General features: G+C 45.4%; 2 protein-coding genes across 2 annotated transcripts in view; both read right to left on the bottom strand.

Annotated features, from left to right (window-relative positions):
• Positions 1-21,568, bottom strand: part of mctp1a (multiple C2 domains, transmembrane 1a) — a gene marked incomplete at its 3' end in the record, with an annotated part of 149,746 nt that overhangs the window by 97,239 nt on the left and 30,939 nt on the right. The window contains exons 2-4 of the mRNA XM_079517003.1: positions 9,068-9,210; positions 4,467-4,546; positions 1,909-2,017 (exon numbers count right to left, since the gene is read on the bottom strand). Of these exons, the coding sequence (XP_079373129.1) occupies positions 1,909-2,017; positions 4,467-4,546; positions 9,068-9,210 (332 nt within the window). The remainder of the gene's footprint in view (positions 1-1,908; positions 2,018-4,466; positions 4,547-9,067; positions 9,211-21,568) is intronic.
• Positions 12,885-15,043, bottom strand: LOC306933667 (cytosolic endo-beta-N-acetylglucosaminidase-like; the record flags this gene model as incomplete). The annotated part of the gene is given in 2 exon segments (XM_079515978.1): positions 12,885-14,731; positions 14,734-15,043. Coding segments are annotated over 2 exon segments (2,157 nt in total).

The following is a 21,568-nucleotide window of genomic DNA, read 5'->3' as shown; positions in this document are numbered from 1 at the left end:
AAGCTCACATCGAAATCAGACCAGCCTCTCCTCTTTTGTGGAAATCTCACAAACGTTTGACCTACTCACCAATACAAAGACGGGTTGTGTCAATAGAAAGCCTACTTTTCTTAGTGGACGCACTCTGAGCACCCCACCACACGTATAAACAGTACTTTTTGGCCAAAAAGGGATTTTTATAAATATTCTCTATGAGGCAGTTCTCTGGGCAATATCGGTAGAGGGCGCATTGGAGTAACTAAAAGTGTTTTTTTCCCCGGTGGAAACAAAATCTCTTTTTGGCCAAAAAGTACCGTTTATACGTGTGGTGGGGTGCTCAGAGTGCGTCCACTAAGGAAAGTAGGCTTTCTATTGACACAACCCGTCTTTGTTTTGGTGAGTAGGTCAAACGTTCGTGAGATTTCCACAAAAGAGGAGAGGCTGGTCTGATTTCGATGTGAGCTTTAAAACTGAAAGACACATAGCCTTATACTGAAGCAGTAGAAGGCTATGGACCAGAGCTAAACCAAACCCAGCTCTGCTTCAAATCCAAAGAGACTGTTCCAATCAAAAATGAAGGGTTCATTATTCTTTATTGAGAGTCCTTTGTGCGATTTCCCCTCACACCACCTGGCTACACAAAAAAAGAGAGGCTAAGATCCTCTCGGCTAGGTACACACCTACGCACCTGGCTCGCCGAAGGAGCTAAACTGAGGCAACCGTTACGGGTGGTGAGCTGTTCTTGTCGCTGTCGGGTGGAAACCTCACATGTCCAAAACTGTTACTTTGGATTCAAATACAAAAACAGCAAAAGTTGCAGATCTACAAGCTCAAAGCGTGCTGCTTTCTCGCCACATTTCGAGCGTGTGGATCTGCTATGTTTGATGCGTTTGTGCGACGCTGTAGTATGATCAAGTAGCGTGCGTTAAAGGAGAATTCCATGCTAGAAGGCTTTCTTACCTTTATTTGTAGTTGTTACTATTGCTATTTCCCCTACCATAAGCCCTCAATGAATTGCATTGAATTGAATGGGGCTATGGGGTGTTATGCTAATTCGCTTATTTCCATCGCTCAAAATTCTATCTTTTTTGTATATATCCTCTCTTCATAATGTAAATAGTATCCCGAGCGGCACACTTTACTACTTATTTTGATGGAAATAAGCGAATTAGCACAAAAACCCAACCCCCATTGAGGGCTTATATTAGGGAAAATAGCCAATAATGCACTTTTGCACAAAATAACACCTGGACCTCTTTGTTGGGGACGTAACAACTACAAATAAAGGAAAGAAAGCCTTCTAGAATGGAATTCTCCTTTAATTTACAAAACAACTACAAGTTAGAATATGGAGATAAAAGGTTTCTGCCCGACAACAACGATATATATTGGTAGAATCTTCTTTGTTTGCATTCGTTTATGTGCTAAAAGAGTGACTTTGAGGATTGTTTATGTGCTAAAAGAGTGACTTTGAGGATTGTTTATGTGCTAAAAGAGTGACTTTGAGGATTGTTTCGATGTCAAAGTTAGTCAATGAGTCAAGATATTTGGAATTACACCACGACTCTACTTAATGTCAGTGTTCATAAAGCCCTAACTCCAGCTTGATCATAATCATGTACATACATTTTGTTTTAGATTTTGTGATGATATTGAATCCTGTTGTTATTTCACATGTTTATGAATTGAACAATGACTTTTTTTTGTGCTATCCTTTTAGCATAGCCATAGACTGTACTCTGTACTGTTTATATTTTGTGTCTAATTCAATCAATCAATAATAATAATGATCCGAGTAGCCACCAGCCGGGTGAAGCTGACACAGAATTCCCCCCATGCGTGGGGGATTAATAAGGTACAGTATATGAAGGGAAGACATAATGACAGATGGGAGAGAGAAGGTCAGACAGATAAGACGTTGTTCCTTACTTCTTTGAGGTCTCCCTCCTTGGGGGTCAGAGTGACCTCCAGGTCCAACGTGCCCAGGTCGTGGTCAGGGTACTGGGGGTCCTTGAGGTCAAGGGTCACGTCCAGAGCCCTGAAAGAAGGGGAGCAGGCCATTCACATAGAGCTATAGAGCTAGACTGATGTCGTCTCTGTCCAAGTGGAAAGGTATAACTTCACACATGTAATTGTGACCGGGTCTGGCAAATAGGCCCTCATCTCGACCAGAGTAATTTTTCATTTAGATGTATCATTCAATGAAATTGGAAAATATTTGAAGGAGATATGACCATTTTAAAATTATTGTGCCGTTTTACCCAAAGCTGAGAAAATCCCCTTTGAATGTTCACAACATTTCAACACCTAGTGCTGGCTAGCCTACTTTGACTTATAAATGTATACATTTAATTTGCCCAAATCAATAATCTGTTGGAATGAAAACCTCCTTCAACATTCAAGCTGTGTTAATATGAAAAAAAAAACGAAAATCACAACAAAAAAAAAATCAAGTTTATTTTAGATTTTCTGCCTTTTCATTATAGATGAGGACCATTTTGCTAGACCTGGTCATGTATGTCCAAAACTTTTCAGGATTCAAATTCCAATTCAAAAGCATCAAAAGTAACAGTTTGGGACATATGAGATTGTTTTATTTTTGTATTTAAAATGTGTATCCCAGTGTCAATTATCTAATGTAATCCTGGGCGCTACACTCCCTCTGACAACCTGGGGAGAGCAACGGACTGACCTCATGACATATTCTCATAATTATGTCAAGAGACGTCGTACCCGACATTATTGTGAGCTTAGATTGGCTGTCAAAAATATCATTAATCGGTTTGATAGAAATCTTATCGAAATCGTTATTTTGACAAAAATCTGTCAATCAGACAGTCAGGCTCTAATGCAGTGGTTCCCAAAGTGGGGTCCGGGGACCCCCAGGGGTCCTTGAGGGAGTTCCAGGGGGTCCCCAGCTAAATGATAGTTTGGAACCAAATGGACCCTTATGGGTCTGTAACTCAGAGAGTGTACAAATGGAAGCAAATGGACCCGCATTTGTGCACTCTCAAGAGTTAAATTAACTTTGATTTTACAATATAAATTGTGGGTCCCAGATATAGAAATGCCATTAAATGGGGGTCCATAGACTAATGCACGTCAAACTGGGGGTCCTTGAAATTAAACGGGTTGAGAATCACTGCTAGAGCCCTAAAACTCTTCTCTTATGGGGGTCCCTGACATATATTTTCTAATGGGGGTCCGCGGGCTAATTAGTGTCAATTTGGGGGTCCTTGACATGAAAAAGTTTGGGAACCACTGCTCTAATGCAGGGGTTCTCAACGTTTTTGGCCGGGGACCCCCGGAAATGCTTTGGCAATGTCTCGGGACCCCCGCCCCGCCCCCTCCCGACCCCCAATATAAATTGACTGCTACAATAACCTTAAACCATTTTGGGTGGGAACCCCTTTTGATGTTTTAAGCATTGTTATAATTTAGCTATTGAAAAATAGCAGATCTACAAGCTCATAGCGTGCCACCGAGTGGCGCGCTATGAACTTGTAGGTCTGCTATTTTTGAAAAACCGTGAAAAAAAAAAAAAAAAAAAAAATCATTTTTTTTGGAAAATATTTTGGGGACCCCCCAAAATAATTTGGCGACCCCCCGAGGGGTCGCGACCCACGGGTTGAGAACCCCTGCTCTAATGCACACACGGTGCACCAGGCTCACACACTGTATACCTTGTTGAATATTATAGAGAACACTGCACGTGGACATGAAAAATGTATTTTAATTTCAAGAATCGAAGTATATCGAAATGTAAACAGCAACATTGACTTTATCGTATCGTTTTGTAATGCAAATCATCGTTATCGAATCGATTGTGTCAATACTACTACTACTACTTGTGTGTTGTATTTAGCATTTTTAAGAAGAAAAAATAAAAACAGGGGTTAATTACTTTTCCATTATCGCTACACTTGGTCTATGATTGATAAATGTGTGGATTCTCTTAGTGTCAAGGTTCACTACAGCTTTGTGGTGAATCACCAGGAAAGGCCACAAGAGGGCAGTATTGAGCTATTCTTCACCATGACTGAATCAATGATGATGGCAGTCAAACCTAACCTGACTCCGCCAGATGGGGCAGCAGAGAGTACACTGGGTTCCCCCCTCCTGCTCCCATCTGGGAACTCTCAGGCAGACTTGATGCCCGGCCACAAAACGGCCTGGCCAATCAGCAGCAGCTATCCCGCCTCTAGCTGCTGCCCAAACCGTTGGAGGCAGAGGGGATATAAGAACAGGAAACAGAACAAAATGAATGGTTAGTAATTCAAGGAAATAAAAGGAAAAGAGGCAGTGGATAGGACGAGTGAGGGAGAGACAGACATACATATAGAGAGAGGCAAGGATGAACAGATATAGCGACTGAAAAAAAGAAAGGGAGACTATAGTGAGGGAGAGAAAGAGACAGAAATCAAGAAAGAAAAGAAGCAATGCTATAAAATAAAGAACATAATAGCATAAATGCAGAGAAGGAAGACCTGAGGTGTTCCAGTGATTCCAGGTGGAGATATGAAGAGCCCATGAAGTCGTCCTGAAGTCCAAAGTCATAGTCAAACACCTGGAGAGAGACAGCACAAATGGCACCCACAATGACCACAACATTAGTTCAGTCAGACAACTCACGAATAGATTTACCAATATTTATTACAGAATGAGTAATGAGTGTGCATATGATATTTGACTTGGCGTTCGGCTCTGCTGGATTTCTCCCTGCTCGGCAAGATTAAGCAACAACATAAAACATTAAGAGCAGGGAGATAGATATACAATAACCCCCCATGGGGAACATAAATAGCAGAGCCCACCGGTGGTGCTGGGGTGGTGGTGGGAAAAAACATCACATACAACCAGGGACCATATGCAGAGGAAGGCAGGAAGAGCATGCAGACTGGTGAGCTTAAGTAGCCCGCCCAATTGGTCAGCTGACTGCCGCATCGGCGAATGACGTGAGGGACTTGCACACACTTGTACACCCACATAGTAATGCAGCATGTTAACCCCTTGAGTATAGTATGTGCCTTTGAGCATGGCATGAACCCCCTTGAGGTTGTCTGAATGAACTAACTCCGCAAGCTAATGTAGGACCACAATGTGTTATATTTTGGCTTTTAGCCCAAGTGTTGTATAGCTTATCAGAGCCATAGAGTAAGAGAGTTATGACATTGAGGGGACAGAAAAATACATTGTTTTCAACGAGGGTGGCGCAAATAATTTTAGGCATGTGTGCAATATGGCAACTGTTTTAAAGTATTGTACAGTGACAACTAAAGTCTCTGTAATGTTTATGTACTATATGTACTATTACAAAAAAAATTGCCAGTTTGTTGCCTGAGTCCAGTGCATTCTGCCAACTTCGGTCCAGGACTTTGTCACTCTTCCCCCAAAACGCCAATAGAAGTCTATGTAGAAGAGCCGCCATTGGACTGGCCCCATGAAGTGAACAGAGTTGTCGTAACGCTGTCTTACTCTATGGCTCTGACCGGGATGTACAGGAGAGAAAAAAAAGAAGAAAAAAAAACGGCTGCAGTGAATGTCACTCCGTTTTGTTTTTTAGGCTTTCGCCTTTATTTTATATTTTTTATAGAGGGACAGACAGTAGGCTGACAGGAAATGGGGGAGAGAGATGGGGGAGTGACATGCAGTAAAGGCCGTCGGAATCGGGAGTCGAACCCGCGGCACACTGCCAGACTCGGGCTACCGGCCAAGGTGCCTGGACCGCTGAGCCACGGCCCAGGCCGAATGTCACTCCTTCAGATGGTAATTTACTGTACGTTTGTGGTTTCTGATCTTTCAGACCAGAAACCACTGATACGTCCTTTGATGGACGGTGTCAGGGCATTCTTCCCACCCAGCACCATCCTGTCCCACACGGTTCCCTTCGGGGGCCGGTCGGTGTCCACCAGCAAACTGAGTGAGGGTCGAGGTTCTTGGGGATGGTGTTACTCACCTTAACACACCATCCATGCCACTACATTACAATAGAAACGCAGACCAGGTGCCAGCGTTTCGATTGTAAAAAAAGAAAAGAAAAAGGGGTTTTCTTTTCTTTTTTTTAAAGACGTAAAATCAGGGGTGGTTATAGTGCTTAAAACGTAACCTGACGTTTCCTGGCTTCATTGGATTGGGTTAAGGCACGTGCACACACAGACATCAAAGGCACGTGCACACACAGACATCAAAGGGGGCTTGAGCCTGCCTGCCCTTTTTCCCGTCTGTAAACAAAATACTGCCCTCTCCAGACTCCAGACCATGAATGCCGCATCGGTGAAAGAAATGCAAATGCCCCCCCTTTACTTTCCATGCCATACCCAAAGGCGTATATCTATTCTACGTCCGAGCATAGACATGGTTAACGCCCCGCCTACCTCTGATTGGCCTACCGACACTGCTGGCCTTACCAGACGTTCCTCTGAGGTGGATAGCTACAGTATATGCTGGATAGTAGTAGATAGAAGTACGATATAATACAAGAGAATGACAGCTCTTGTATTGCCTCTTGTAGAAGAGGCAAACTAATATATTGTTTATGCAGTTTATTTGTATGTGTACAGTGTAAACTTGAAACACTGTAAAAAGGTCTCTTTTTCCTTGATCTTTATCTTTTTTAGTATAATAGTATTAGTTTACTATAATTAGATTAATACACAATAATCACACTTTAATTTAGAACACGCTCAAATCAAATCATTCAACGTACGTGTTCAATCAATCATTCAATCAAAGCAAACGGCATAAACAATATTAGTTTGCTTCTTCTACAAAAATAAAAGTTACAAGCTGTCATTCTCTTGTAATACTCGTATTATTTCCCACCACGGAGTAACCTCGCGTCTCGGAGAACAGTCGGGCAGTGTCGGTAGGCCAATCAGAGGCAGGCGGGGCGTTACCATGTCTATGCTCGGACGTAGAATAGATATACAGTACGCTGCCCGAAAGCATGCAGCGTTCAGGAGAATTTAATGTTTTTTCCCGAACCCTCCTGAAATTGAACGCAGCATTTTGCGTTGAAATAATTTGTCCTCTGTGTAGAAATCCATGTTGTACGCCCCATCTTCAGTAGCTAAAAAGTGCACGGTCGCACCTTGAAAATAGCTGATCTACAAGCTCTCACTGCATTGAGAGCTTGTACATTCTTTTTGTTGCAAAAAGTGACTTTTAGGGAATTTCAGCCTCCGCGTCTCCGGGTGCATGCAGGCATTTGTCAAACACAAACGTAACCCTAACCGGTGATTTGTAACCCGCAGCGCGGGTGATTTGTAACCCGCAGCACGGGTGATTTGTAACCCGCAGCGCGGGTGATTTGTAACCCGCAGCGCGGGTGATTTGTAACCCGCAGCACGGGTGATTTGTAACCTGCAGCGCGGGTGATTTGTAACCCGCAGCGTGGGTGATTTGTAACCCGCAGCGCGGGTGATTTGTAACCCTCAGCACAGGTGATTTGCAACCCTCAGCACGGGTGATTTGTAACCCGCAGCGCGGGTGATTTGTAACCCGCAGCACGGGTGATTTGTAACCCGCAGCACGGGTGATTTGTAACCCTCAGCACGGGTGATTTGTAACCCGCAGCGCGGGTGATTTGTAACCCGCAGCGCGGGAGATTTGTAACCCGCAGCGCGGGTGATTTGTAACCCGCAGCACGGGTGATTTGTAACCCGCAGCACGGGTGATTTCTAACCCACACCACGGGTGATTTGTAACCCTCAGCGTGGGTGATTTGTAACCCTCAGCACGGGTGATTTGTAACCCTCAGCGCGGGTGATTTGTAACCCTCAGCGCGGGTGATTTGTAACCCACAGCACGGGTGATTTGTAACCTGCACCACGGGTGATTTGTAACCCTCAGCACGGGTGATTTGTAACCCTCAGCACGGGTGATTTGTAACCCTCAGCACGGGTGATTTGTAACCCTCAGCACGGGTGATTTGTAACCCTCAGCGCGGGTGATTTGTAACCTGCACCACGGGTGATTTGTAACCCTCAGCACGGGTGATTTGTAACCCTCAGCGCGGGTGATTTGTAACCCTCAGCACGGGTGATTTGTAACCCTCAGCACGGGTGATTTGTAACCCTCAGCGCGGGTGATTTGTAACCCTCAGCACGGGTGATTTGTAACCCGCAGCGCGGGTGATTTGTAACCCTCAGCGCGGGTGATTTGTAACCTGCACCACGGGTGATTTGTAACCCTCAGCACGGGTGATTTGTAACCCTCAGCACGGGTGATTTGTAACCCGCAGCACGGGTGATTTTTAAAGGGATCGTGACATAAAAAAGTTTTTGTAATTTTTCTTTTCTTTTTTTTTCTTTTTGGTTTTCTGAGCACCCCAAAAACGTGAACTTTTAACATTCAGTAGATCTTCTGTGGTCTGGGGTTTTCTGGCTCAAACACGTGCTCTGATTTTCCTGTGGACTGTGATGTAACAGTCCACAAATCCCATATATGACATAACAATTTTGCCTGGCCTGTTTGCCTGTTTTCATTGCAGCTCCAAAGGTTCCAGAACACACAGAGAAAACCATCACAGAAAATCCACTGAGTGTTCAATGTTCAGTTTGTGTGGCTGTAATTGAGGTTATAAAACCTAAAAGAAAAACGAAAAATGAAAATAATTGAACAGGAAAGTGCATGTCGGACGTTTGGTATACGGTCGGATAAAGCAGGGGTTCTCAACGTTTTTGGCCGGGGACCCCCGGAAATGCTTTGGCAATGTCTCGGGACCCCCGCCCCGCCCCCTCCCGACCCCCAATATAATAACCTTAACCCATTTTGGGCGGGAACCCCTTTTGGTGTTTTAAGCATTATGTTATAATTTAGCTATTGAAAAATAGCAGATCTACAAGCTCATAGCGCGCCACCGAGTGGCGCGCTACGAGCTTGTAGGTCTGCTATTTTTGAAAAATCGTGAAAATAAAAATTTAAAAAAAATCTTTTTTTTTTTTTTGAAAATAATTTGGGGACCCCCTAAAATAATTTGGCGACCCCCCCCCCGAGGGGTCGCGACCCACGGGTTGAGAACCCCTGGGATAAAGGTCTGCACCTCGCGTCGTCTCCAGCGCTCTCTGCGCGTGCGTCCCTGTCTCACCTTGACGTACAGCGGTTCCTTCAGGGTGTCCACCAGCAGACTGAGCCTCTCCTCCCACACCGGGTTCAGGTTCTTGTGGATGGTCTTACTCCTGAACACCTCCTTCCCCGCCAGCTTGAACTTCACATACGGATCACTGGTTCCTGGGTTGTGATAGATAGATACTTTATTCGTCCTTTCGGAAATTTGTTTTGTGCACAGCAGTCATCAGGATATACATAAAACATATGCAAACAAACAGTACATAGACAATAAAGAAACAATGCCAACAGAAGGCCACCAGTCATAGTTCGAAGAGGCATCACATCACACTTTATGCACGGAACTGAGATGGGGCCTGCTTGTTCATAAGTCCTATACTTATGGGAACAAACGATCTTGAGGCCCTAGCCTGCAGGGAAGGTACCATGTACCGTCGCCCTGATGGTAAGAGATGGTATTGGCTGTGTAACGGGTGTGTATTGTCCCTAGTAATAGCTTTCCCCTTCCTGAGTACCCGGGTCTCATACATTGAGGTCATACTCTCAAATCGTACCCCAGCTATTTTGCTGGACACGTTGAGAGGAGGACAAACGCAGTGCCCGCACACGCACGCACGCACGCGCACACACACACACACACACACACACACACACGCACACACACACACGCACACGCACGCACAAGCACCGTCCATGCATTAGACCAGTAGTTCTCAACCTTTTCAAGCTCCCCCACCCCCCCCCCCCCCCCACCTTGATAAGCACTTGGCACTTTTACTTTTCAAATATTGTGAAACTAGCCGACCTACAGCTTGTAGATCGGCTATTTTCACAATTTGTGCCTTCTATATTAATTGCCAATTTTGTTAATGATTGACGAGTTTTTATAGCATATAAAACAATGTTTTAATTCATTGCAGATGCACTGCCACTATAGTATGTTACAAGACATGAATTAATTCCACGCGCACACGCGCACACACACACACACACACACACACACACACACACACACACTGGATATGACAGACAGGTCAAATCATACCAGTATTTTTACATTTTCATACAATGTCTGTATTTTAACACTAGATGGCGCCATAGACACACATTTGTGTTGCTGGTCAAGCATGATCAGGAGATGTTACTTACAGCAGGTGAAGGAATAATTGAACAGTGGTGGAAGTAAGTACAGTATATGTACTCGAGTACAGTACTTAAGTAAATTGTTTGTGTACATTTACTTAACTGGAGTATTTACTGTATTACTACTACTAGTAGTGGAGTATTACTACTCCACTATACATCTCAGAGACTGTAAAAGTACAGTCTACTTTTACGCCACTATTTGAGAGCTTTAGTTACGTCCCTTACTTTTCAGCCTTAGATTATTATCAATACAAAACACACAGAACCACTTAAGCCCTATTTTAAATCCAAAACAGCCGACCTACAACAAGCTCACAATGCTGAATGAAAGACTCTGGAAAGACCTACAACAACCTCACAATGCTGAATGAAAGACCTACAACAAGCTCACAATGCTGAATGAAAGACTCTGGAAAGACCTACAACAACCTCACAATGCTGAATGAAAGACCTACAACAAGCTCACAATGCTGAATGAAAGACTCTGGAAAGACCTACAACAACCTCACAATGCTGAATGAAAGACCTACAACAAGCTCACAATGCTGAATGAAAGACTCTGGAAAGACCTACAACAACCTCACAATGCTGAATGAAAGACCTACAACAAGCTCACAATGCTGAATGAAAGACCTACAACAACCTCACAATGCTGAATGAAAGACCTACAACAAGCTCACAATGCTGAATGAAAGACCTACAACAACCTCACAATGCTGAATGAAAGACCTACAACAAGCTCACAATGCTGAATGAAAGACCTACAACAAGCTCACAATGCTGAATGAAAGACCTACAACAACCTCACAATGCTGAATGAAAGACCTACAACAACCTCACAATGCTGAATGAAAGACCTACAACAAGCTCACAATGCTGAATGAAAGACCTACAACAACCTCACAATGCTGAATGAAAGACCTACAACAAGCTCACAATGCTGAATGAAAGACCTACAACAAGCTCACAATGCTGAATGAAAGACCCACAACAAGCTCACAATGCTGAATGAAAGACCTACAACAAGCTCACAATGCTGAATGAAAGACCTACAACAAGCTCACAATGCTGACTGCCGGCGTTGTATCATTTTCTGAATCCATTTTTTCAGAATCCAACCCCCCTTCACGTGAACGCGCATGCATTTTTTTTTCCAGTTCCGCCAGCAGTTGCCGCCTATTTTATATTAGACCTACCTCTGCAAGTCTGAAAAGAAGATAGATAGAGATAGATCAACTCAACTCAACCTCAATTCCATGTGCTTGTCAGGGTGGGTTCAGAAGTTGAACTGGTGGGTATGATTTGGGGCCCTGAAGATGAATACAAAATGAATATCAACATCCTAAAACTGTCCAATAATTAGATAGGGAGGGGGGTTCCTGCTGTCAAGATGTGACCGATATTTGTGCAGGTAATGAGGTAGATTTTTTATTTTTCACTGAATTTACAATTTTCCAAACGTTAGCTGGGTTGGAATCATAGCCCAGCATCTACAGTATGTAATAATCAGACGTAGCTTTTTTTCCCCTTTTTTTTGTTTGTTTTACAGCTGATTTACAGCTGGATTTTATTCTTAGCTACCTAAAAGCAAGCCAGTGAGTGGGATCTCCTGATTTTTTTAGCGAAGGCCCAGGCCTTGTTTTTTAACTGGAGCATAGATTACAGCTCATTACAGAACCAAGGACTAGATCTAGCTTGTATTCTTTGCTTTTTGAAAGAGGCATATACATTTACTATTGAGTTAAAAGTTTGTATAAAATAATCATTAACATCTGCGGTTTATAGGGTACTGGAGATGTTTCTGTTTTGGAGGCCAGCTCATTAAAATGTTTAGTTTCTCAGATTAACTGACAAAACAATAAATTCAAAATAATTATGTATAGTAACAGCTTTTAAAACAGTGACTGAAAAACAGTGATTTAATAAAAAAAAATGGCCACTCCACCAGCTCTCACATTTATGTCTACTCTAAATAAGTTAAAACCATTTAAGGATATTGCACTTGGAAACCAATATATCAGGATCTGTTTGTGATGCTAGAATCTTTAGATGATCTAGTCTTTCTTTTGCCAATATACTCCTAATATTAGGTGAATTAGACCCAGGCCATTTCTATTTTTAAAAGCATGTGGAGTTGATGCAGAGGTTGGGAATCCAGACTGATGCAAATAATTTGATGTTATATTAGTGAGAGAGGGCTGCCGGGTAACTGATATTAAATGGAAATGATTTACCCCCTTTGGCCGCAAAGCATGCCAAGGCAGGCGCACAAAGCAGGGATTTCTGACATCAATATTGCAAGTAGGCCTATTAGTTATTTCCCCTATAGATGAGGGTAAAACTTTGTCTATAAATCCATCAGGCCACAAGGGGGCAGATACGGCACAACAACGGTGACAAGGTTTTTTTTCTTCTTTTTTTAGGGACACCAGATGATGCTCATGATGATTCAACTTAATTATAGAAAATAATTCTACAGCATAGCTTTACGCAGTGACCACAAACTGGTTGAACCAGCAGGCAGCCCCAAATAGCACCTTTTTAAACGATAACAAAACGGAATCCTAATCAAGAATATAGAGAACATCAAATACAAATATATGAACATGTTGCATAGTCAATCAGAAACACATTTTTCTGTATTGCTGTCCCATGATGATTTCCCAAGCAGACACACTGAGACGTGTCCCTCATGTTTCCACCCTCCGCTCCTCGGTGTAGCTGAGGCTAAGTCTGCCCCAGTGCCTCTCCGGGACCAGGAAGCCCTCCCGCGTCACAGGCTCCACCAGCAGCTCCATCAGGCCCGGGGGTTCGGCCACCGGCTGCTCCGTCACCCTGAACAGGGTGGAGTAGGAGCGGCCCACAAGCACGGGCCGGCCCGGTGGGACGTGGGGGTCCGCCCCCCGCAGGCGTCTCCAGTACACCTTGAAGTGACGCACCAGCTGGGCCGGGTTAGGGTAGCTCCAGCGCAGGGTGGCGTTGAGGAGGAGGCTGGCGGAGGGAGAAGAACCCGGCTGGGCAGCGCCGCTGCTGCCGACGCCCCGCAGCCAAACCACGTCGTCGACACAAACGCCCTGGACTGACTGGAGGGGCGCCGACAGACTGGCCTCATCCAGGACCATGAACTCTCCCACTCGGCAGCTGAAGGGCGTGTCCTGAGGTTCACCCTCCCGCTGTATGATCACACACACCTCCCTCAGTGCACAGCCAAGCAGATCCAACTGGGAACACCTGACAGTCCAGCTGTCTGGATTCCACTGACCACACCTTTGAGAGAGCTGTTTAACCAAGTGGTGGTTGGTATCCAGAACTCTAGGAGACATACTGGTGGTGGAGACGCCCTGCACTGCCTTGTGTGTGCACAGATTGGCGACGGCGTCAGTGGTCTTCAGCTCCAGAGAGACGGTGATGCCCGGGGACAGCTTGTAGACGAGAGACACCATGGAGCTGGAAGCTAGCAGCACGTTCAGAGAGAACAGCCTGGCACATATCGTGTTGTGGCTGGCAGGCAGGATTCCCTCCAGCAGCAGAGAGCAGCCTCCGTTCCAGGCGTCCTCGGGGCACCCTCGGCTCTTCAGCCAGCCTCCTCCATCCAGGTGGTAGTGGTAGTAGAGAGGCTGAGGCTCCTGAGCACTGAGGTTGAACCAGCTCCGCCCCGCCTCCTGCTGTCCCTTCCAGTAGAGGGCCATGCCGAAGCCCTGGCAGAAAGAGGAGATGAAGGGCAGAGGTGAGGACGGCCGGTGGACGTACAGGAAGTCAGACAGCAGAGCCCAGAACTTATCCTGGTTGTCACGAAACACAGTCTTATCATGGTTGTGCTCATAGACCCAACCTGGAGCAAAGATGGCCGCGGAGAAGTTGTGTTTCCGAATGAGCTCCAACGCCCTGTTGGTGTCAAACATGCCTCCCACCACCTCGCCCGTGGCGAACACGTCCACCCCGACGTAGATGTCGGCCGTGCGGGCCCGGGTTCCGCCGAAGGCCTCCATGCCCTCCAGACTCTGCTCTGTCCAGTTGTAGTTGGTGAACAGACCGTCGCATGCGTTGAAAAACACCCTGTTGTTCTGGTTGAGTTCATTCTGCCATTTGAGCTGTCCGTCCTGCAGCACGCTGTCGTACCACAGCACCTTGCTGCCAGGGAGCCTCTCATGCAGCTGGTCTGTCAGGTAGCGCAGGAACAGAGGCCTGTTCCTCACCGCAACCTCACTCAGGGTGTTCTCTATGTTAACCAGCCAGCCGGCAAAGCCGTAACAGTGGCTGATCTGGACCAGCTTATCAGCCACGGCCCGATACGACTCCTCGTCCTTTAGGAAGGCCTCGCACACTTTGGCCCCGTCCGTCCACTCCGTGATGAAGGTCCCCAGGACGATGACTCCATGTTTGTGTGCAGCGTTGGTCCACACAGCAGGGGGAATGGTTGCCATGACGTGTGTGAAGTAGTTGAAGATGTCGATGTATTGCCAGTGGTAGAAGGCGTACGGAGCCTCTGAGTGCGTCCCCTGGGGGAACCTGTCGTTCAGGTAACCACCCATCATGACACTAGAGTGCGGAGGGGGGAGGCGGCTAGCGAAGGCTCCCGGTTGGCCAGCGGGACGGTCGCCACGTCGAAGGGGCTGGCCTCATGCCGCTGCCATGACAACAGCTCCCCCATGGTCTGAAGGCCACTGCTGATTGGTTCTGTGGTGACTGCGTCGTATTGCTTGGCTGGCAGAGATGATGGTGTGTACTTGATGACTTCATGATGAACACTACTGGAATCCATTGGTTGATCCAAGGAAGACTCCAGCCTGCTTGTCTCAGCTGTGTCCCCTGCAGCCCCTGCTGTTGGTGAAGTGTCCCCTCGGTCCATTGCAGCAGCTTTGTTACAATGTTACAACAAGCTACAGTTGGAGGCCATCGATATTGTCCTTTTCTTTTTGCTGAGGTTTGCGTGATCTGCGCAAAAGGACAGTTAACCCATTTTGGGCGGGAACCCCTTTTGGTGTTTTAAACATTGTTATAATTTAGCTATTGAAAAATAGCAGATCTACAAGCTCATAGCGCGCCACCGAGTGGCGCGCTACGAGCTTGTAGGTCTGCTATTTTTGAAAAATCGTGAAAATATTTATTGGAGGATTTAGAAGGATTTTTTTAAATGTTGAGGTCAGGCCTAAATGGGTCAAATGATAAGGGACAATATCGGTGGCACCCAATTGTACATGAATGAAATATGAACTCATCTCACTCCCAGGGTGTCTGCCTTTGTTTTGAATTGATGTAAACAGTCATGCATGTAAAACCCTTTTTGAGGGGAGATAGCCCCTCCTATGTCCAGCTTTTGGTGTGTGTGTAACCCAATTAAATACCATTGACAATGAATGGACAATTTTGAGTGTTCGTGTAAACACAGACATTACGTAAACACAAACATTGAAGACAAAAGTGAGGACGCAAATTGTGATTGGCCGGAATGAGATGATGTATGATGATGTATGATGATAAGAGCGCCCATCACTTCACACAGGTGTGATCTTTTTTAATTTTCATTGGGAATTTAATGTTTGTGTAGTTTGTTGAACACAGACACTATGACGTAAAATTCTCCTAATCTAACTATAAATGCACCATGTCTTTGTCTGTGTGTGTGTGTGTGTGTGTGTGTATAGTAAGTACTGTTGTAATCCACGTAACTCGAGAACCGTTCGCCCCACCGACTTAAAATTGGACACACGCGTTCCACATCCCCACAGGGAGTGCAGTGCCCGGTGTCAAGTCGGTGGAACCCACGGTTGTCCAAAACCGCCCCTCTGCCCGGGCTCTGGACAAGGCCCCTGCCCAGGGTCCATATATGGAGCTGGCCTGTCACAGAACTCCATATAATGTATGGAGTTCTGTGACAGGCCAGCTCACGGGAGGTCCCGTGAAATTGACGCGTCCGTCCGTGCTCGTTTCGTGCACACGCCCGTGCCCCTCGGGCGACTAGACCTGGATTGTGGTGAGATTTTTTTTTTAGTATTATAAAGCGACACAGAGAGACAGATACAGAAATCTCCATATATGGGCATAAAAGGGATATAGACTGGTGGAACGGGTACTCCGACATGGGTACAACGGGTAGTGCGTAGCCGGGTGGGGCACCAGGAATTTAAAGTTTGTGTAGAACAACGTTTGTGAACATACACTAAAAGCTGGTATGAATTTTATGTCTGAGCAAATAGGCATATTTTACGTCATGATGATGATAAGAGCGCCCCTCACTTCACACGGGTGTGATTTTTCAGATTTCTTTTTTGTCTATGTTCGTAAGAGTTTAAAAGTTTTTTAAATGTGCTTTACAAACAAGCTTGACTTTTATGATTGGTTTTACTGCAGCTGCAGGGGACGACAAGAAATAATAAAAAAAAAAAACGTATCAGGGTCTCATGTATGTAAACCACCCGTTGAGCCGAAGCTATCTCTTGTTTGTCTGTTTTCTTTGACCCGATTCACTCATTCACACACTGTGGTCATTCTGAGCTGTGGTGCGTGTTGGTGTGCTCCGTGCTGATCCCACTGCCACCTCTCTGCTGGAAGAGCGAAATGAAAATTAGCTATTGAAGAGATTGTTCAGAACATAATTATTCATCATATCAGTGCTTATTCTTTGACAAGCAGCATTCTAGGGATTGTCTACAATCATGGTCTATGATTAGACCATGATTGTAGACTATCTCTGCCCACAAGCAATCAGTGGCTGTTCATCCTGTCACTGTTCACTCATTCATGGACGGGAACCCCTTTTTGGTGTTTTAAGCATTATGTTATACTTTAGCTATTGAAAAATAGCAGATCTACAAGCTCAAATTGTGAAAATGTGCCGCAAATCGTTGAATATATATTCAACGTTTTTAACTCAAATCTTTGTTTCTGGGGAGGGTCCCTGGAACAACATATTTTCAGATGGGGGTCCGCGGCCAAATACAGATAATTCTAGGGGTCCTTGACATGAAAAAGGTTGAGCACCACTGACATAGAAACATAGGTTTTTCAGATAGAAGCCATTTATAAATAGGGTTAAGGCCTTTTCAGGCGGGGAGCAACTGCCCGAACTGAAAATTAATTGCTATAGCAATTCAAGCGTATTTCCATGGGCGCGGGCGGTCCCGTGAAATTGTCGCGTCCGTCCGTGCTCGTTTCGTGCACACGCCCGTGCCCCTCGGGCGACTAGACCTGGATTGTGGTGAGATTTTTTTTCTCCACGCTTCGCGTCCCGCGCCCTCTCATGAGCGGACTTGGAGCAGACCTGTCGCTGAGCCAGGCGACAGGACAAGGACCTTTAGGCTGATGACACTCAAGTCACTCACTCACCCTTCTGCCAACACAGGTTGAAGGAGCACATTGCTGCATGCTGGCCTCTCACTGCTGCATGCATGCCTGGCTGACCTCTCACAAGTGGAGGTCTTGATCAACTCCGACAACAAAGTTGAGATTCTTGTTCCTCGGACAGCCTGCCTGGCGGCTCCTGTTCCAACATGCCCCACAGAGCCTGGGTCCTGGTCCTGGTCTGGACAGTCGGCTGGCCTTAGAGGCACGCATTACATCCACACTTTACAACATCCACCGGACCATTTCCTCACCAAGGCAGCCATGCAGCTCTCCTGATCCAAGCCTCGGTAACCTCCAGACATGAGTATTTCAACTCCCTCCTTGCTCTGAGTTCGTCTCTCGGCAGGCAGGCACTTAAACAGTTTCAAGGAAAATATGATGCACGTCTCCCACTTTTGTCTTTTTCCGGTTGCCGCCCCACATCAACAGGAAAGTCTGTCCCTTTCCTAAAACACCCTGGGGTCAATGCTCCACGTGTCCTGGACTCCTGCCTCCATGGCTGCCACGCTGACGAATCAACTCTGGATTCTCCATTTGGGTTCACCTTTCCCCTCTTCCAATCAGGAAGAGGGGTTTGCTGCGTCCAAATACTCTCTTCTTCCTCCTTTTGTATCCCCTTCTTATTCACAATTGGTGTGTTTTTACTTGTATTTTATATTCTTTATTTTGCCATGACCACAAATGCCTAAGTCGTTTTGTTGACCATGCCTTACTTCTGATCTCACACTCGTAAGTAAGCAGTCACTCTGGATAAGAGCAGTCACTCTTCTTAAGTGGGTAATATATTCTTGTAAAAGGTGTAATTGCGCTGCTGCTGCCTGACTCTCCCCAGCTGCAGGAAGGTGGTGTAGGCGTCGTAGGCGAACACGATGACAGAGATGATACCGAACGCGGCGCCGACCGTGCTGCCGTATCCCTTAAACACCACGAACATGGAGGAGACCAGGTACAGCACGGCCCCTATGGCGGAGCGGCAGAGGTCGGCCTGCGCCCAGCGGAGCGCCGTGAACCTCCGCTTGTCCAGGCCCGTCGCGAAGGCTCCCAGGATGAAGACGGAGGAGATCAGCATGACGATAGGCACGCCGATGCATCCGGACCAGGAGGACCAGAAGCAGATGAGGATGATGAGGCTCAGGACGACCTCGGCGGAGAGGAGAAGTCCCTTCTGAGTCTTCACGTAGCTCAGGCGCTTCCCCTGCACGAAGGCGGCAGCAGCAGGGCTGGCCCCGGGGATTTCATCACCTTCGTCGGTCATGTCGTCTTCGGCTAATTCGTTACAAACAGTTCTTGCAAACGTGTCTTAACCACAAGGAATTTAATCTTCAGCGATGGATATACGGCGGCGTTGAGAGACCTGTTCAGACCAGTTCAGAGCTTATATGTGGTTTGGCCGTGATGTCGCTGTTGCGTGATGTCGCTGTGATGAAATCGTCCATATACGGGCGCTGCTGTACTCTGACACTATCGATATGACAGTCAGCAGTGGTGGAAAGTAACTAGTTACATTTACTTAACTATACTGTATATTATTATTATTATTAAGTATATACAATTTTGAGGTATTTGTACTTTACTTGAGTATTTCCAAAGGCCCAAAATGTTGTACTTTTAACTCCACTACATTTTTTTAAAACTTTAGTTACTAGTTACTTTGTGATTTTTTAAATAATAATTAAAATCTCCACTCGTGTGAAGTGTAGTAGCGGCCTTCAGTCTCGAGAGACCATGGCACAAGCGCACTTGGATTTGGATCAGGTGGTGCTGAGGGAACAGTACTTTGTGTGTCTGAGCAGCCCAACACGTGAGTGACAGTCTCTTTGGCAGTGATGGCATTTGAATGCGCTGCCGTCGCCTGCTGACGCCGATTGAGGTGCCTTTCGCCTAGCTCACCTTCTGGATTCCAGTCCAGACCGCATGCCTCCAGCAGGCACGATGACTTGCACTATCCTCCCAGTTGTCTACTCCTATGCCCATGGATTTCATGTCACGCCGAGCCATTTAAAACATTTTGTGCCCAAGACGTCTGTGGACGTCTTGGGTATTACCGCACGTGCATAGCCCAAGACGTCTGTGGACGTCTTTGAAAAAAAAAAATATATGTAACCCTATGTCTCAGGCGACCAGCCCCAGCTAGGTCTCTGCGTTGTGTTTATGTTGTTGGGTGGAATATACCAGGGCAGGAAAGAGACGGGTCACAAGACGTCCAATGGTGGTTGAGTTGAGCAAACCTTCATTTATTGTAGCTTTTGGAACACAAAAGGAAACTCACTCAGTTTCAAAAGCACTTGAGTTATCTCAATCCAATGAACACAATATACTGTAGGCCTATTCAATAAACCTCAGCTGCATGGTTAGCCAGCCACATGCAACCCTACACTACTGTCATCCTGTGCAGCATGTATGTGGATTAGCTCACACAGTTAGCCATTAGCATAGGAACTTGCAACAGTAAATACTAGGGCCGGGACTTTAACGCGTTAATTGAGATCAATTAACTACAGAAAAATTAACGCGTTAAAAAAATTAACGCATTTTAATCGCACTATTTTTTTCACCGCGGAACGTTGTCACTGGACAGTTTTCAGATGGACCGGCGCACCACCCAGTTCACCGAGTGAAGTGTCCGTTGTTACAGGGAGTGGAAACCACCCCCCTTTAGAATGGTATGGCCCAGCAGCATTGGGGGAACAATAACACCACCAGACAGTTCACCAGACCGGGGGAAGCCGCTGAGATCACTTTGCTTGTCCCCGTGGATTGGAAATAGGATTTAAAAGGCTATCCGATGATAGCGTGGATTACAGCACAGTTGTGTGCAATTATTCAATAAAGAATTCGCATATCACCGAAGACCGCACCTCGTCAAGCCTCCAGTATCGGCTCGATGCGAAACATGTTGCATGTTGCCTAGCCTGGAAGCTAACGTCAACAACAGTAGCTCTGGTCCATAGCGTAGTTAGGACTCAGGAGGAGTTCTATGGTACTTAATTTGATCCTTTCCCCTCAGACCCACGGAAGTGCAGGCTGTGCAGCCCCTCGTTTTTAGCACAAAAAAATATGTGAAAGCCTACTTTCCTCCTTCTAACACTATGGATCAGAGCTAACGTTATTCCAACTACCAGTAGCAATTCAAGGACCCGACCAGATGACATGGTTTCTAACTAAACGGTTATGGCCAAATAAAATGTAAAATCTGTTAATGGCTGTTACTGTATGTCCACGGAAGAAACACAGAGGTGCTTTCTTATGGTCATGTCACATATTTGCTGCACCAAGCCCCCCCCAACCCTGTGGAATGCATTCCCCAAACTCTCAGAAACATGCCCCCACCATCCAAACCTTCAATATTGCTTTCCCCAGCTATTTCATCTATTTAATTCCTTAGTGTTTTTCCTCTAATAAAGTTGTTTTTGATTTATCATGTCCCCCTTGTAAAGCATTTTTGGGTACTCAGAAAAGCTCTATATAAATTATTAAATTTGAGATATTATAATTTATTACTACAAAAACAATGTTTTATTGCTTAAACTTATGTATTCACTATTCATTGATTCACTAGTATACCAAAATCCATTAAAAAAAATAGCTTTCTCGGGTCAAATAATGATATGCGATTAAAATGCGATTAATCGAGATTAATTAACTACAAAGCCTCTGATTAATTAGATTAAAAATTTTAATCGAGTCCCAGCTCTAGTAAATACAGAACAAATAGTGCCGAAACAGTAGATTCCTTTACACAACACATGACTCATGTAACAAACAAGCTATGTAATGATCTATAGTAAATTCAGACTTTGATAAGACTATTTAAATTGTTTTCATTGCACAGTGCAGAATTATCCCTCCCTTACCTTTTGGAACACAAAAGGAAACTCAGCCTATGGTGGCTGCAGAGGGACAAAAGGCAAAACACAGCAGCATACCTAATACAGTAAAACCACGCCATCTACTGGCAAACATACATCACTCCCTTACATACACCCCCTCGTTCTTTGATGGCGTCCCAGACATCAGATATTATTACATA

This window comes from Electrona antarctica (assembly GCF_951216825.1).
Source record: "Electrona antarctica genome assembly, chromosome: 12".
Lineage (NCBI taxonomy): Eukaryota > Metazoa > Chordata > Actinopteri > Myctophiformes > Myctophidae > Electrona > Electrona antarctica.
The sequence above is the reverse complement of the archived record's forward strand: the minus strand, read 5'-3'. Positions and strand labels throughout refer to the sequence as shown.